At 37.4% G+C, this 14,899-nt stretch overlaps 1 protein-coding gene across 6 annotated transcripts in view; it reads left to right on the forward strand.

Annotated features, from left to right (window-relative positions):
• RPS6KA3 (ribosomal protein S6 kinase A3) overlaps nucleotides 1-14,899 on the forward strand; it is a 111,066-nt gene that overhangs the window by 55,111 nt on the left and 41,056 nt on the right. For all 6 annotated transcript variants that reach the window (XM_084791156.1, XM_084791155.1, XM_084791158.1 and 3 more), the window contains 2 exons: nucleotides 5,345-5,426; nucleotides 14,372-14,452. In XM_084791156.1, coding sequence (XP_084647282.1) covers nucleotides 5,345-5,426; nucleotides 14,372-14,452 — 163 coding nt within the window. The remainder of the gene's footprint in view (nucleotides 1-5,344; nucleotides 5,427-14,371; nucleotides 14,453-14,899) is intronic.

Consider the following 14,899-nt stretch of genomic DNA (forward strand, 5'->3'; position numbering starts at 1 on the left):
TATGCCTTAAATAAAGACATAGGCCATAAGGTTTAGATTTTTAAAATTACAAGGAGGCATAATGGCACATGCCTTTAATCCCAGTACTCAGGAGGGAGAAATAGGAGGATCTCTGTGAGTTCAAGAGCAGCCTAATCTACATAGCAACTTCCAGGACAGCCAGGACTAATGATTCAGTTATTAAGAATGGTTGTTGCTCTTTCATAGAGACACTGTGTCAAAAACAAAACAAAAAAAGTTGCAAGGAAAACAGGACCTGATATCACAAGCCTATAATTTCAGCACTCAAGAGGTGGAGGCAGAAGAATCACAGAAAATTTGAGGCCAACCTAAGCTTCATGAGACCCTATCTTAAAAATAAGTGAATGAATGAATTAATGAGAGAAACTGAATGCAAGTTTAAAAGATTTCAGAGTTAAAAGGAATTAATGTCTTGGGCTTATAATTCCTGCAAATGGCAGGATGGAACAGGATGCTTGCCATGAATCTGAAGCCAGATTGGGTGATATAGTGAATTCAAGGCCAATCTACAGTGAGAAATTTTCTCAAAAGAGCTGATTTTTAGAATTCGTGGATGTTTTATCATATTGGAAAACAGAAATATTTTTATGAAATGCTACTAGTATTTTTACCAGCAATGTTTTCCTTTTTTATATTTTTACTATTAATAAGTATAGAAAAGATGGATAAAATTATTCAGAACTGCAGTAGAAACCTTACTAAACTTATTTTAAGACTGTGTCATTTCTCGTCATGCTGCTGGGTGCATGGAGGGGTTGGTTTTTGTTTTGTGTACATGATGGGAAGGTTGAGCTTAGGTCTTCAGGGCATGGTGAGCAAGCACATTATCAGTAAGTTGTATTCCCAGCTCTCCTGTTTTTGAAATGATTAAAAACACAAGCTATCCCCTCATACACTTTCCTCTTTTTGTTGATATTGTTGCAGTTATTGTTGTTTTAAGACACTCCCTCTAACCCACACTAGGCTTGAACTCCCAATAGTCCTCCTGCCTCTACTTACCAATATGCTACCACTTGATTTTTCTAGACAGATTCTCAGCAAAAAAAAAAAAATCTGAGATTGCACATAACTTTGACAGTACACTAACTCCTTACCACCTGTCTATATGAACATGTTGGAAGATATCGTGCTCTGTAAGCATCAAAGTGGCATCAGATGATCTCTCTTGTGTATTTTACTGGGATGGTTAGCAGCTCTTTGCTAACACAGATAATTTGTTATGGTTGTTTAGCCACTTTTAAACACAGAGCATACTTTTATTCCAAATATAGACTCAGTAACCAGCAAAACACAATGGTTATAAATTTAAACTCTTAAGTTAGACTGAACTCACTGTTTTCTTCTGCTTATCACTGTTACTTAATCTCTTAGAGCCCTGTTTCCCTGTTTTAGCATATCATTAAATACAGAAGTTTATTTCTATTTTATTCTAAATAGCCATGTTCTTGTGCTCCTCACTAGTTGGTTTTCTCTATGTTTCTATACTAATTGTAACTCACATGCTGCTAACATCACAGATTTGTATTTCCAACCTAAATTTTTCCTCCAAGTTCTGAACTCCTTCTGCAGCTACTCCTCACCCCATTTATACCTCAAAGGTATCTTATGCTTGGTGTATCTGTGACAAACTCATAATCTTGCCCACCCCCAAGCTCATCCTATTTCATTTTTCTCTGTCACTATGAATGGCATCCAGTTAAACAAGCCAGAGACTGGGGAGGCATTCATAACATCTTTTTCAAATATGCTCCTTCCTCCCTTTCCTTTTCCACCCCCAAGCCCCACCATGTATGTGACCTGTCACCAGGCTCTGTTGATTTAGTAAACAATTTTGAAATCATACAGATCCTATGCTCCAGATCCTATGCCAACTCTCTAGAATATGGTGCCACTATCATTCTCGGCTCTATTCAAAGAGTCATATGAAAGTATCTTCTCATTTTTTTCTTAACCTCAATTATGTACACGAGAACCAGCACAGCACTGTTAGACTTCCCCCTTTAACTCCTCAGCTGCCTATCTTTGTTTTTATGATAAGGACAATTTCATAACATTGAAGAGGAGCTCCTCAGTCTGACCTCCTAGCTACCTCCAAAATATCAATCTATATACTTTGCAACTGTGTTCTGACCCCATTGGCCTTTATTTTGGACCAACGCCTTCTTCAACTGGTTAGCTCTTGTTGTGCCTGATATCTCAGAGGCTTCCCTGCCAACTTACTTGTCATTCTCCTTTGTTATATCCTCTAAGATCATTATATACCTCTACTGTTTGACACTTTTTTCTGTTGCAGTTACTTACTTGTAAAATTGCTTGTCCCTCTCTCCCACTTGGCTAGAGGTTCCATGAGTAGCACAGTGACTAGTATCTAATTCTGAAAAATATTAATGAGTCATAGTGCTGACCTCATAGGATAGTGGTAAGGATTAAATAATATAAGGCCAAACATAATATCTGGCATTAACTGTATTACCATACTGTTCAACAAACCCAAATAGATGGGTTTATTTTTATGCATTAGATTTCAGGGAACACAATATTTAAGTTCCAAGGAATTAGAATGCTTCTCCCTTTATTTCTGTAAAAGTACTTTAAGTGCCTCACTATAAATAGCAAACGTTGAAATAGGGTGTCTTCTTTCTTACTCATCCTTAAAGGCCAGTGTAAACCAAGGAAGCAGGGATGACCTGTCAGCGCCTGTAATAGCTGGGTGGGCAAGTGAGGACTCCTGCTGCTCTCGCTGAGCTTGGCAGCTCACTGGCTTAAGCAAACAGTTAAAGAATTCCATGATCAGGAACCCAGAAATGCGTATCTGACCTAGATCATGTCCCAGTGTGACACCAGGCAAATGGTTTGACTTTTCTAAGCCCTGATTTGGGCAACTATAAACTGGCATTGTTTAGTAAGCCTGACTCCCCAGATTGTCATGATGCTGCACTGCAGATGCTTCTGAAAGCACTGTGGAAATTAAGTGCTGAAAGTCATTAAGATGCTTTAAAGAACTGAAACAAGTTTAGAGGCCACACGAACTTTCCTTTTAGAATGGAATAAAGACGTCCGTGGGGCAATCTCCTAATGCGCTCTACCCAATTAGAATTTATTTCTATTCATAGTTATTACTAATATCTGATTGCCTTTAACAATTTAATAGCAGTCTACTTGAGAACCACCCATATTAGAATGCTTTTCTTCTCCTAGAGCGGTTCTCCATAACTGACTAAAGGAGGGCTTAGTGCTGACAGCAAGTATGCCTCTGGGGGTCGATGTGAGATGTGGTGCTTTTCATTTGATTTCATTACTCATTGTCTTTGTACGATTTCTCAAAACAGTAAAAATTAGCTGAGCTGCCTTGTCTGGCCTCAGTGGGAGAGGATGCCCTTATTTCTGCTGTGATTGGAGGTGCCAGGGTGGGTTGATATCCCTTAGAGGCATCCCCTTCTATGAGAAGGAGAGGATAGGATGGGAGGAGGGGGCATGAGGGCAAGGCTGGGAGAAGAGGTGGGAGGGGACTGAAACCAGGCTGTAAATTGATTAAATTAAAAAAATTAAAGTTTTAAAACTAAAAAAGAAAAGAATTTGCCTTGCCTGAAAATCAGTTGGATAACTTATTTTGATATCTTTGTGGTAATTGCATAGTATGTAAGTTGGATAATTAAACACTGACCCTAACGTAAATCCTCCCTTAGCAGCTCAAAAACAATGCTTTCAGTCAATGGTGATGGCTCGCATCTATAATTTCCAGCAGTTAGGAGGCTCAGGCTGGCAAATTATACTGCATTTCACACCAGCCTGGGCTATACAGAGTAAGACCCAGTCTCAGAAATAAACAAACAACGACAACAAAAAACCTGATTGATTTGAAAGAATAGGTAGTAGGGGCAGATGAAAATTCAAGTCCAGAAGCTAGAGAAATAACTCAGAAAGTAAAAGCACTTGTTGCAGAGGCGTGAGGGCCTGAATTCAAATCCAAATCATCAATGTAAAAAACCAAGTGTGGCTCTCTGCACCTGTGATCCCAGCACTGTGTAGGGCAGAGATAGGAAAGTCACTAGGGCTCTCTGGCTAACAGAATAGCTCCAAGTTCAGTGAGAGATTCTGTCTCAAAGGAATGAGGTGGAGAAGGATAGAGAAGGACACCCAACGCCCTTCTCTATCATATACCACATGCGCTCTCTCTCTCTCTCTCCCTCTCTCTCTCTCTCTCTGATATTAGCAGGTCTCTGTAAGGCTTGGTGGAAAAGGTCAAGAATATAAAAGTCACAATGAGTATGATGTAGTAATAGTGTTTGTATCAGCACAACAATGAAATATTTAAAGCACATCTTATTTATTTTGCCTGAACCCCACACTCTTTTTCAAAATATCTTCAAATATACCAAAATTGAAGATGTTAGTTAATGATCTTTGGCCTTGTTCTTCATATTTTGATATATATGATGACTTGCTGGTAAAAAAGTGAAGAGGTAGTGTTACATTAAATATTTCATTAGGGTCCTTCGTTAACAATGTTCTAAATTATTCTCTCTCCAGCAGTGAGATAGATGTTTCTATACTTTCCATACACATAAACGACTCTTCATCAGTGGTGAATAATGGTCTCAACAGAAGTCTGGCACAAGATGCACAGTATAATAATTTTGATGGGGGTAACTCAGAAGGGCCACCTTCCATGAGGAGTCACTTCCTGAGCAAGCATCAGGAACGGAGGGCCATTTTCTTTAGAGGTATAGCCACTCCATGCTCCTATAAGCATCCCCAATTAAACTCATTGGGTCACCTTAAAAATGAGATGAAAATAGACAACTTAGGAAGGGGAAGATGGAAAGAAGGTAATAGAGAAAGTGAATGTAATTTTTAAAAAAGAAAGAGATAAGGAATAGTGGCATGGAGCTGGGGCTATAGCTTGGTAGTAGATAGAATCTTTGCCTAGTGTGAATCAGACCCAAAGTTAAACCCCCAGCACCCAGAAAAATTGAGAGACTCAGAAGAACTTTGTTTTGATAAAGCAGAACCACCATCTCCTTTGGTATACTTTGAACATGTTGAGCTCTTCTCTAGCTATTATATTCATAGTTGACTTTTTTGTCTTATTCTGTATATTACATGCTCCTTAGGAATTGGCAAACAATAAAATGAAAAAAAAACTTCATTTATATTGAAATGTCAATCTATAACTACTGTTTATAACTCATATTAATAGCAATATCTTAGACAAATGCATCTATAATATATTAGAATATATCTCTATAATGGGGTCTTGCTGTAATAAAAGAATATGGTTTGTGATGTTTTGTAACACTTATTTTCTGTCCTTTAAATATAGGTTTTCTTAGTTAAAAAAATCTCAGGCTCTGATGCTAGACAGCTTTATGCCATGAAGGTATTAAAGAAGGCCACGCTGAAAGGTAAGTGCTGCTGCTGCTGCTATCTGCCATGTTCATGTAACCTAAACAAACTAAAAGATATCCATAGAGTTCACGTGATCCTGAGGCCACTTTCTAACATGTCGAATTGACTCCTGTTAACAGCTTTAAATTTAGACTGACTTTTAGTGACTTTTTCCTACTGGGCTAAGAGTCACATTACTGTTCAGAACAAGGCATGCCCTGTTAGAAAAGAAGGGCTATCAGTTCATCTTTGGCTTTAGGCAACTAGAGGTTGAAAAGGTTAAAATTAGGTTTGATTCATCTTCAAATAATTATTTGACTATTATTGGAAAATATACTAATTACTTAGATGCAAATAGCTTTCATTTTTTAGCGTTTTGTCATCTTGACCTCTGATCTCCAAACAAGTTTCTGAGTCTAATTATTTTAAAAATGTAATTTAGGATATGCATCTGATGGGTAAAAAGACAATCAGAATAGGTACACATAGATTTTAAAGTACTTAAATCTTCCTTTTATTTAATGATATTGCTTATTTTGCCACATCTTTAGGTTCTAGATGGTTTAGATTCCTAATGTCATAAGGTTTTTTTTTTCCTCTTAAATGTACATGTAATTCATAAAGCATTAAAATACCCAAGAGAATATTTGAATTGATCATTTATTATTCTGGTATTCCCAGTCACTCAATGTGGATATTATAATATCATCAAGCCAAAATATTTCACCATGTTCTACAAAAACATCCTCCCTTGCTTTCATTGCCTTGCTCCTTTTCCTGAATACATTTTTTATCCTATACAATCTTCACTTCTGACATTACCACATGTTTGATTCTTGCTAGAACAAGGTAACTAAAGTTTTTCAGCACTCTACCTTTTTCATCGCTGCCTTTTCAACTTTATACTCCTGAATCACAGGTTAAGAACTCACATAGGTGGAATGCTGACCGTTGGGTCACAAAAGCAAGAGATGTTTCATGTTTTTAAGGTATATGTTATACATAGTATCGGAGGAAAATTATAAAACTGGAATTCTAAGATATCTAAAAAGGAAATAAATCCCAATTCCTATGAGAGAAAGCTGTTGATCCTGTACTACTTGATCTTTCTAACTAATCAGCTCAGCATTCAGATTCCAGTTGAGTTGTTCATAAAACTTCTCAAAATGAGGCAAATTTTTGTTTGAAAAACATCCCTTAAAGAGTATTTTGAAAAAGAAAAGTAAGAGGGGAACAGCTCTGTCTAATATTAAAGCTTATTTACAACATTGATAATTTGGAGGAATATAAATACTGCAATATGTGTTAAGTCTTATTATATCTTTCTCAAGTACTGAGTACCTGCTATTCTGTATGCTAAAGCCAGTAAGTACAGCAGTGGGAAATGAATAATGGTTTCACAGGTTGTTTTTTAAATACTTGAAAAACAATTAGTGTCTTCTCTTGAGTCTTACACCATAACAAATTTCATTCTATCTAAATCTTATAATTATTTAGTATAAAAAAAAAACTTAGAATATGTATAAATTTCAACAAGTAAATTGACAATAAAAAAACTTTTAGAGACTGCAGAGAGGATTCAGTGGTTAAGACCAGTGGCTACTCTTGCAGAGAGTCTGGGTTCTATTCCTAGCAATCATCTAGTGGCTCACAAGCAGCTGTAACTCCAGTCCTAGGGATCTGATGCCCTTTTCTAGTCTCCTCAGATACCAAGCACACATATGGTACCCAGACTTACATACAAAATGTTTCTGTGCACATACATTTTTTATATTTAGATTGTTCACTTTACAACCCAATTGTAGCCCCCTCCCTCGTTCCCTGCTGTCCCACCCTTCCTCCCTCATCTCCCTTCCCTGCCTCCCCTAGTTCTCAGAAAGAGAAAGTCCTTCTCCCCTATCATCTGACCCCCAGCTATCAAGTCTCATCTAGACTGCCTGGACCCTCTTCCTCTGTGGCCTGGCAAAGTCGCTCTGCCAGGGGGAAGTGATCAACATGTGGGGGCCAGAGAGTCCATGACTACCCATATTAGGGGGCCCACAAGGAGACTGTGCTGCCTATCTACTACATCTGAGCAAAGGGTCTAGGTCCTCTCAATGTCCTTGGTTGGTACATCAGTCTCTGCAGCACATATATGTGCGAGCGCGCGTGCGCACACACACACACACACACACACCATCCAGATGTGTTGGCTCCAATTGGTCTCCTTGTGGAGCTACTATCCTCTCCAGGTCCTTATATCCCTAACTCTTCCATAAGTCTCCCTGCACTTTCAGCCCCGGAGTTTGGTTGTGAGTCTCAGCATCTGTCTGATCCCCCACTGGGTAGAGTCTTTCAGAGGACCTCTATGGTAGGCTCCCTTCCTGTTTCCTTCTCTTCAACTGCTTTCAGTGGTGCTCCCGGCTCCATAAATATTTTTTAATTAACCTTTCATATCATGTAAAATAGTTGAATGGGGAACAGAAAAATGTATGCCTCAAATATTGTATTACTGTAAGAAGTTGGGGTACTGGAAAGATGGATTAGTTTGTAAGCACTTGTTAGGAAAGTGTAAGGACCCATGATGAGATCCCAGCACTCACATAAAACCCAGTGTGGCCACACACATGCCTGTAACCTCAACAGTTTGGGGCAGAGACTGAAGGATATCTGGATTTTGCTAGCTATAGGTTCAGTGACAGATCCTGTTTTAAGGTAATAAAGCAAAGAGTAGTAGAGACAGACATCTGACAGCTTCCTCTGGCCTACCAATATACATAGACATACACACATATATGCATATAACCCACACACACATATGCACATACACACACTCTTAAATAAAAAACAATACACATACAGAATTGTCTGAGGTGCTCCTACTGGCTAACGGTGGGGTAGTTTGACCACTGCAATAATTAGAAATATTAATAGTTTATAGCTTATTAAATTAGAATATGTAGTTAATCCATAAATTAATGAAGAAAAGTAATCTCTTTCTTGCAGTACAATTGCAGTTAATAAATGTAAAATGTAATGGTGAAGTTAGGAGTTGGTAAGACATACTACTACAGCCTTATGTAAAATACTTCAAGTAAAATTTACTTAGGAAAATAAAGCTTTTGAGGAGGGGCTAGAGAGATGGTTCTGTGGCCAAATATGCTGACTGCTCTTCCAGAGGACACAGTTTCAGTTCCCAGCACACAACATGGTGGCTCACAGCTATCTGTAACTCCAGTCCCAGAAGCTCCACTGCCCTTTCTGACCTTGCTAAGCACTAAGCACACAAAAGAGATGCAGAAACATACAAGCAGGCAAAAGGCCCATATACACTGAAAAGCAATAAAATAAAATATTTTTTAAATCTTTGAGGAAATGATGAATAATGCTTAAAATAGAAATGCCTATTAAGTAATATGCATATTTAAATGGTGAGTTATTTCATGATGGCAGCATCATTGGAAAGCAGTTTTGATATAAGTTCAAAGTTGTGAGGCAGAGACAGGCAGATCACTGTGAGTTCAAGGCCAGCTTGGTCTAACAGAGTCCAAGATAGCCAAGGCTGCACAGAGAAACCCTGTCTCAAGAAAAAAAAAAACAAGAACAAACAAACAAAAAAACCAAATAAGTTCAAAGCTGTTATTAATGCTGCTGAATTAACTTGAGGAAATAGCCTCATAAGATAATTTCCTATACTTGAAAATATTCACAGAAACATTTACAGTAATTAGATAAAAATTGCATAGATATTAAAATGAATGTTCATAAAATCATGGCATAATAAGTAATTGAAGATGTGATTAAAATAAAATGTCGTTGAGCACTTGCTACTCTTCCAGGGGATCTAAGTTCAATTCCCAGTATCCACAAGACAGTTCAACTACTGTTTGTAACTCCACTTCTAGTTCCAAGGGCTCCAACTGCCCTCTTCTGGCCTCCACAAGAACTGCATGAGTGTGGTACACAAATAAATCCTCAGATGTTGGAAAATACTGCTTCCATTGTCTTCTTCCTTCTCGTGTGTTCCAGTGATGAAGGTCATTGCCATTCAGTTTGCCAGTCCTTTGTATGAAAGCAGCTTTCCGTATCAAGAAGGCTAGGGATTAAATCATCTTTACCATTGTGTCCCGAAATTTATGAAGTAGAATCTTTCAGTTAATGGTGTAAAATTTCAGCATCCCAAATGTGAGGTGGATCCTTTGAAGCTAGGAAGTCATATTTTCAAGTTTTTGAAAGCTTTTTCTATGTATCTTTATTTTGTAACACTTAGTCTTTGTACATGCTGTGTGTTCTGGATGCTTCCTTCACTTCTATTATTTGTATCCTTCCTAGGGTTTGGCTTTTATTTTGTTTTGATTTTTCATTTTTGCCTCTTGTTTTTTAGGAAATTTCAAGTGAAACTTATCTTAATAATTGCTCCAAAACATAAAATTAAAGATGTCAGTAATTCAGACATGCCAAAGAGAAGCCATAAAATACTTCTTTTAAGTGAAAAGTTGAAATTTCAGTAAGATATTTTGAGAGAAGGAAAGAGACTGAGAATGAGAACACATTCAAAGAACTTTATTATTTGTTTTTGTTTATTTTTACTGTGCCTAATGAGTAAATATTAGGCCTTTAATCCCAGCGCTTGGGAGGCAGACAGGAGGAGCCCTGTGAGTTCGAGGCCAGCCTGGTTTAACAAAGCGAGTCCAGAACAGCCAAGGCTACACAGAGAGACCCTGTCTCAAAAAACCAAAACAACAACAACAACAACAAAAGACTGAGCTATCACTGGGGAATGCCAGGGTGGCTGTCATAGATGTATGTCTGTCTGGTTAGTATTTCAGTGGTTTTAGGCACCCATAAAGAATCTGAAAATGTAGCCCTTGCAGATAAGAGCTTGTTGCCATCATTTTTCTATCAATTTTGGTGGAGTTTTAGAAATAATTAACAAAACACCCATGTTTACCCAGACATCTCTTTGCATTTCAAAGTTCCTACTAAATAAACTAAGTGGGGTCAACTAGAAGTTAATGACATTAGCTCAATTTAATGGGGAATTTTGTTCTATTAGAGTAGTCTGTCAGCCTAAAACACTTTCCATGCATCATTACTTGAAACAGTTTTCTATATATAGCTCTAGAAATACAAACAGCATTTCTTCTTATTCACTCATATTCAAGTCAAGGAGATTTAAATCTAATAACTGTCAGATAAATCTCGCTTTGCCGTCTTGAATAAGCATCAACACTTTAAGGTTTAGAAGTTAACTGGTTTTTTTAAAAGCATGCTTTCTGGAGACTATTTGGGAAGATGTTGGGAGAAGAAGGGACAAAATAGGGTAATAGAGAGCCAGGCAAGGTGGCACATGCCTTTAATCCTAGCATTCTGAAGGCAGAGGCAGGTGAATCACTGTGAATTCGAGGCCAGCCTGGTCTACATAAGCGAGTCTAGGACAGCCAAGGCTACACCGAGAAAAAAGGGGGTAATAGAGTAATGAATATAATCAAAATGTATTACATGTATGAAAATTTCATGAGAAAACCCATTATTTATATAATAAATATATGCTAGTAAAGATAAAACATGGGGCTAGAGAGATGATTCAGCTGTAAAGAGCTCACTGTTCTTCCAGAAGACTGGAGATTGGTCCCCAGAACCCATGTCTGGCAACTCACAACTTCCTATACCTCAAGCTTCAGGACACACATGCACATAAACACACACATTCACATTACACACAAATAAGTAAAGAAATAATCATCTTCAATTTTTGAAACAAAATAAAATGTGTGACTAGCCAAAATTCTTGATGATGGGATGATTTTTTTTTATATCAAGAAAAGGAGCCAGGTCACAGTGTTATAATTCTGTTGAAAAAACAAAGAAATTTGTTAATGATATATAAAAAGCTCTAACATGACAATCCTAAATAGAAAAAAAAATGTCTTGTGCTAGCCATTCATTCTTACAGAAAAGGAAACACCTACGTAAGTAAATTATTTGACCAAGGGGACTCACGTAGTTAGTTGCGTAACTGCTAAGCTGTTGTTCTACAGTCCTAAATGAGTCTTCTTTTGCTGAGCATGGTGGGACCCTCCTGTAACTCCAGAACTCGGGAGGTAGAGGCAGGGATGTACAGGTCAAGGCCACCACAGGCTACAAAAGACTGGCTTTAAAAAACTGTCCGTTCAAATGGATTGATCTAGAAGTTATTATAATGAATGAGTTCACCCAGAATAAGAAAGAGAGAAACGGTATATACTCACTTATATCAAGACACTAGCCCAAGGGATACGTCCCATGAAAAACTTTACTTACCAGCAAAGTGGGTCAGAGGAGAGGACATCCTATTGAGACTTTAGGTGAGAGTAGCATGGAAGAATGGGGAAATAGAAGGATCCAGAGGGTCCTGGAAACCTACAAGAAGAACTTTATGACAGGCAGATCTGGGTCCTGGGGTCCTCCTCAAACTAAGGCACCAGCCAAGGAGAATATAGGCAGTAAACTTTGAACCCCTACCAAGACCTGGCCGACGAACATGATATTCTCCACCGTTGAGTGGAGAGTGAGATCTGACTCTCACACGGACTCTGGTGCCCCTTTTCTGACCACGTCCCCTGGATGGGGAGGCCTGGTGGCACTCAGAAGAAGGATAGCACGTTACCAAGAAGAGACTCGAAATTCTAAGAGCATATACAGGGGGAGGAAATCCCCCTCAGTCACAGTCATAGGGGAGGGGAGAAGGGGGAAGTGGGAGGGAGGGAGGAATAGGAGGATACAAGGGATGGGCTAACAATCGAGATGTAATATGAATAAATTAAATAAATAAATAAATAAATAAATAAATAAGCAAGAAAAAACTGTCCATTATAACAATTGAGTTGTAATCTGAATACATTAATAAAATATTTTTTAAAATGTGCCCATTGTAGAAGAATAGTGGAAAGGGTACATGCAATGGATATGTAGGTGTGTTTACTACTCATTAAACAAAGGAGTGTATTTAAATGATGAAATTTAGAATTCAACTTCGAGGTGATGGGGTGATATAGTTAACCGTGGTTAAGAAAAAATTTAGAATAGGCTAGAATAGAAAAATTATCCCGCCTTTATGATAAGGTTCATTCACATAAAAATAAACAGGGCCGGTTAGATACAATAAGGATGACAAGAAAATGAAATTATAGATTGATAATGAATTTGATATATTAGCTGAATGTGTCAATTAAAAAGGCAGAGCTTCATAGCCACCAGGAGGAATTAATTCCTTCTGCCAGCTCATTACTTTCAGTTGAGTGTAGGATAGGATGGAGAAAACAATATTTTTTAATGTTATTACATGTTTATTTTGGAGTGTGGTGGGGGCTGTGCCAGGGGTAAGTGTAGAACTCTGAGGATGACTGAGATGACTTTCCACCATATGGTTCCTAGTATTCAAAGTGAGGATATCAGGCCTAGTAATAAGCATCTTTAACCACTAAGCCGCCTCTTACTGGACCTTACTTGTTTGTTTTCCCCAGGAGTCTTATTGCTGTGTTTTTCTTTTTAATATATGTGGTTCCCTTAAATTGAAGATAAAATCAACTCAAGTTTACCCTTGCCTCCCCCTCATCTTTGTTTTTGTGCTAATCACTAACATAAATATTGAAAGTTGTTGCTGTTTTGGTTTAGTTTCATTTTGGGGGACAAAGTTTGGTATAGCCCAGGCTGGTCTCAAACTCACCACAGAGCTAAAAGATAGCATTAAACAACTAATGTTCCTGCCTCCACCTCCAAAATGCTGTGCTTATAGACACATGCCACTACACCTGACTTTCAGAAGGCTTTCTGGTCATTTATTTAGTTCTCATCCCCCTATATTCTCAGCCTTTGGATATACTTCTAGCTCTAGTGCCTAGCTTATAAGCTTTGATCAGAAAATGCTTTTTTCCTAGAAAAGTTTTGCCACAAATCCAGATTCTTCCCAGCATTTCGATTTATCATGAATCTGAATCTTCCCTGTACAATAAACCTCTGTTTCCACAGTGACATATATAGTTCCTTCCAACTCATCATTTATACTTCCATGTCTCTAGGTGTTGGTCCTCCATATTTGGTCTCTTTTAGAACCCATCCTACTGGAAAATCCCACTGTCCAGTCTTAAAGTTTGTATCCTAACCCTGCCTCCTCTTCTACATTTCTAGTCTTCCTATACAAGGAAAAACTCATCTTGCCTTTCTCTGAACTCCAGTAATACTTTATCACTGGTAATAAATTTCCTCTTAGTCATACGCTCACTACTGCTTTTTGATATAATAATGAGTGTGTCCATTGCTTGACTATCTCTTACACACTGGGCTTTGGTTATTAACGTTATCCAAGTAATCACAAATTCTTCAAAAGTGTAGCAGGGTTACCCAATTTTATATCTGAAAGGTAACTGAAGTTCCAGAGAGTTGAAATAAGTAATTTACTAACAATTATGCAAATTTGAATACCTATCTTTTTAATTTAAAAAAGAAAAAAAAAAACCTTTGGCTCTTTGAACTGTATATTTCCAGTCTACCCCTCTTCTCTCTTCTCTTCCTCTCTCAAAAAAGACCTCTTGAGATATATCTACCCTTTACCATGCCTGCCACATTTTATAGTGAACATTTGTTGAGACAATAGGGTTAGTAAAATACTGAAACCTATTTCAGGATTTTTGGGTTTAATATTTCATGATTTACCTTTTTTTTAGGCAAGCATTTGCATGGTTTTTGACATTTTCCACAACTTCAACTAAAATGGTTCTAAACCTAATGTCTTATATATTTTTAACCTAAAACATAGTTTATAAATACACAGTTACTTTTGATTTTCTAATGTAGTAAACTTATTTTTAAAATTCAACAGGAATAAAAATTCATATTTATGTACATAAGCAAAATTTAACTTGAATTGGGATCTAAAAATAATTTCTTTTAATATTATCTTTGAAAAATACTTGCATTGTTTCATGTGTGCAATCTTTTATAGTTCGAGACCGTGTTCGGACAAAAATGGAGCGTGATATCTTGGTAGAAGTCAATCATCCTTTCATTGTCAAATTGCATTATGGTAAGTTTTAAACTACTTCTCACTTTATCCCTTTCCCTCAATTCCACCTCCCCCCGAGTATATTCAGATACACTAAAATATATAACATTACACTAGCATTTTATGGTCCTTATGTGTTAGCCCAAACTGAAGGCAAGAAAGAGGTCCAGTATCAACATCCTAAAACTTCTACCATTTATTTTTATTTTTCTCTGAAAGCCAAATGCTACTTCTCAGTGTGTAAAAGCCTAGAATTCTCTTTCAATGTCCTTGGGTCTAACCAACCTAACCCTGTAGCATACTTCTGTATTTTAGTTTATGGTTAAATAAATATTTTTCTGGTGTGAGTTTTCCTTACTAATAACATGTTTAGCATGGTAGCATTCTTGAGGGCCTTTTGCCTGTAGAAAACTTTATTCCATAAGATGCTGTATTTGACATTTCTTTGTGGAAACTAAGAGAATCAAT

Source organism: Acomys minous (genome assembly GCF_964271855.1).
Source record: "Acomys minous genome assembly, chromosome: 7".
Classification (NCBI taxonomy): Eukaryota; Metazoa; Chordata; class Mammalia; order Rodentia; family Muridae; genus Acomys; species Acomys minous.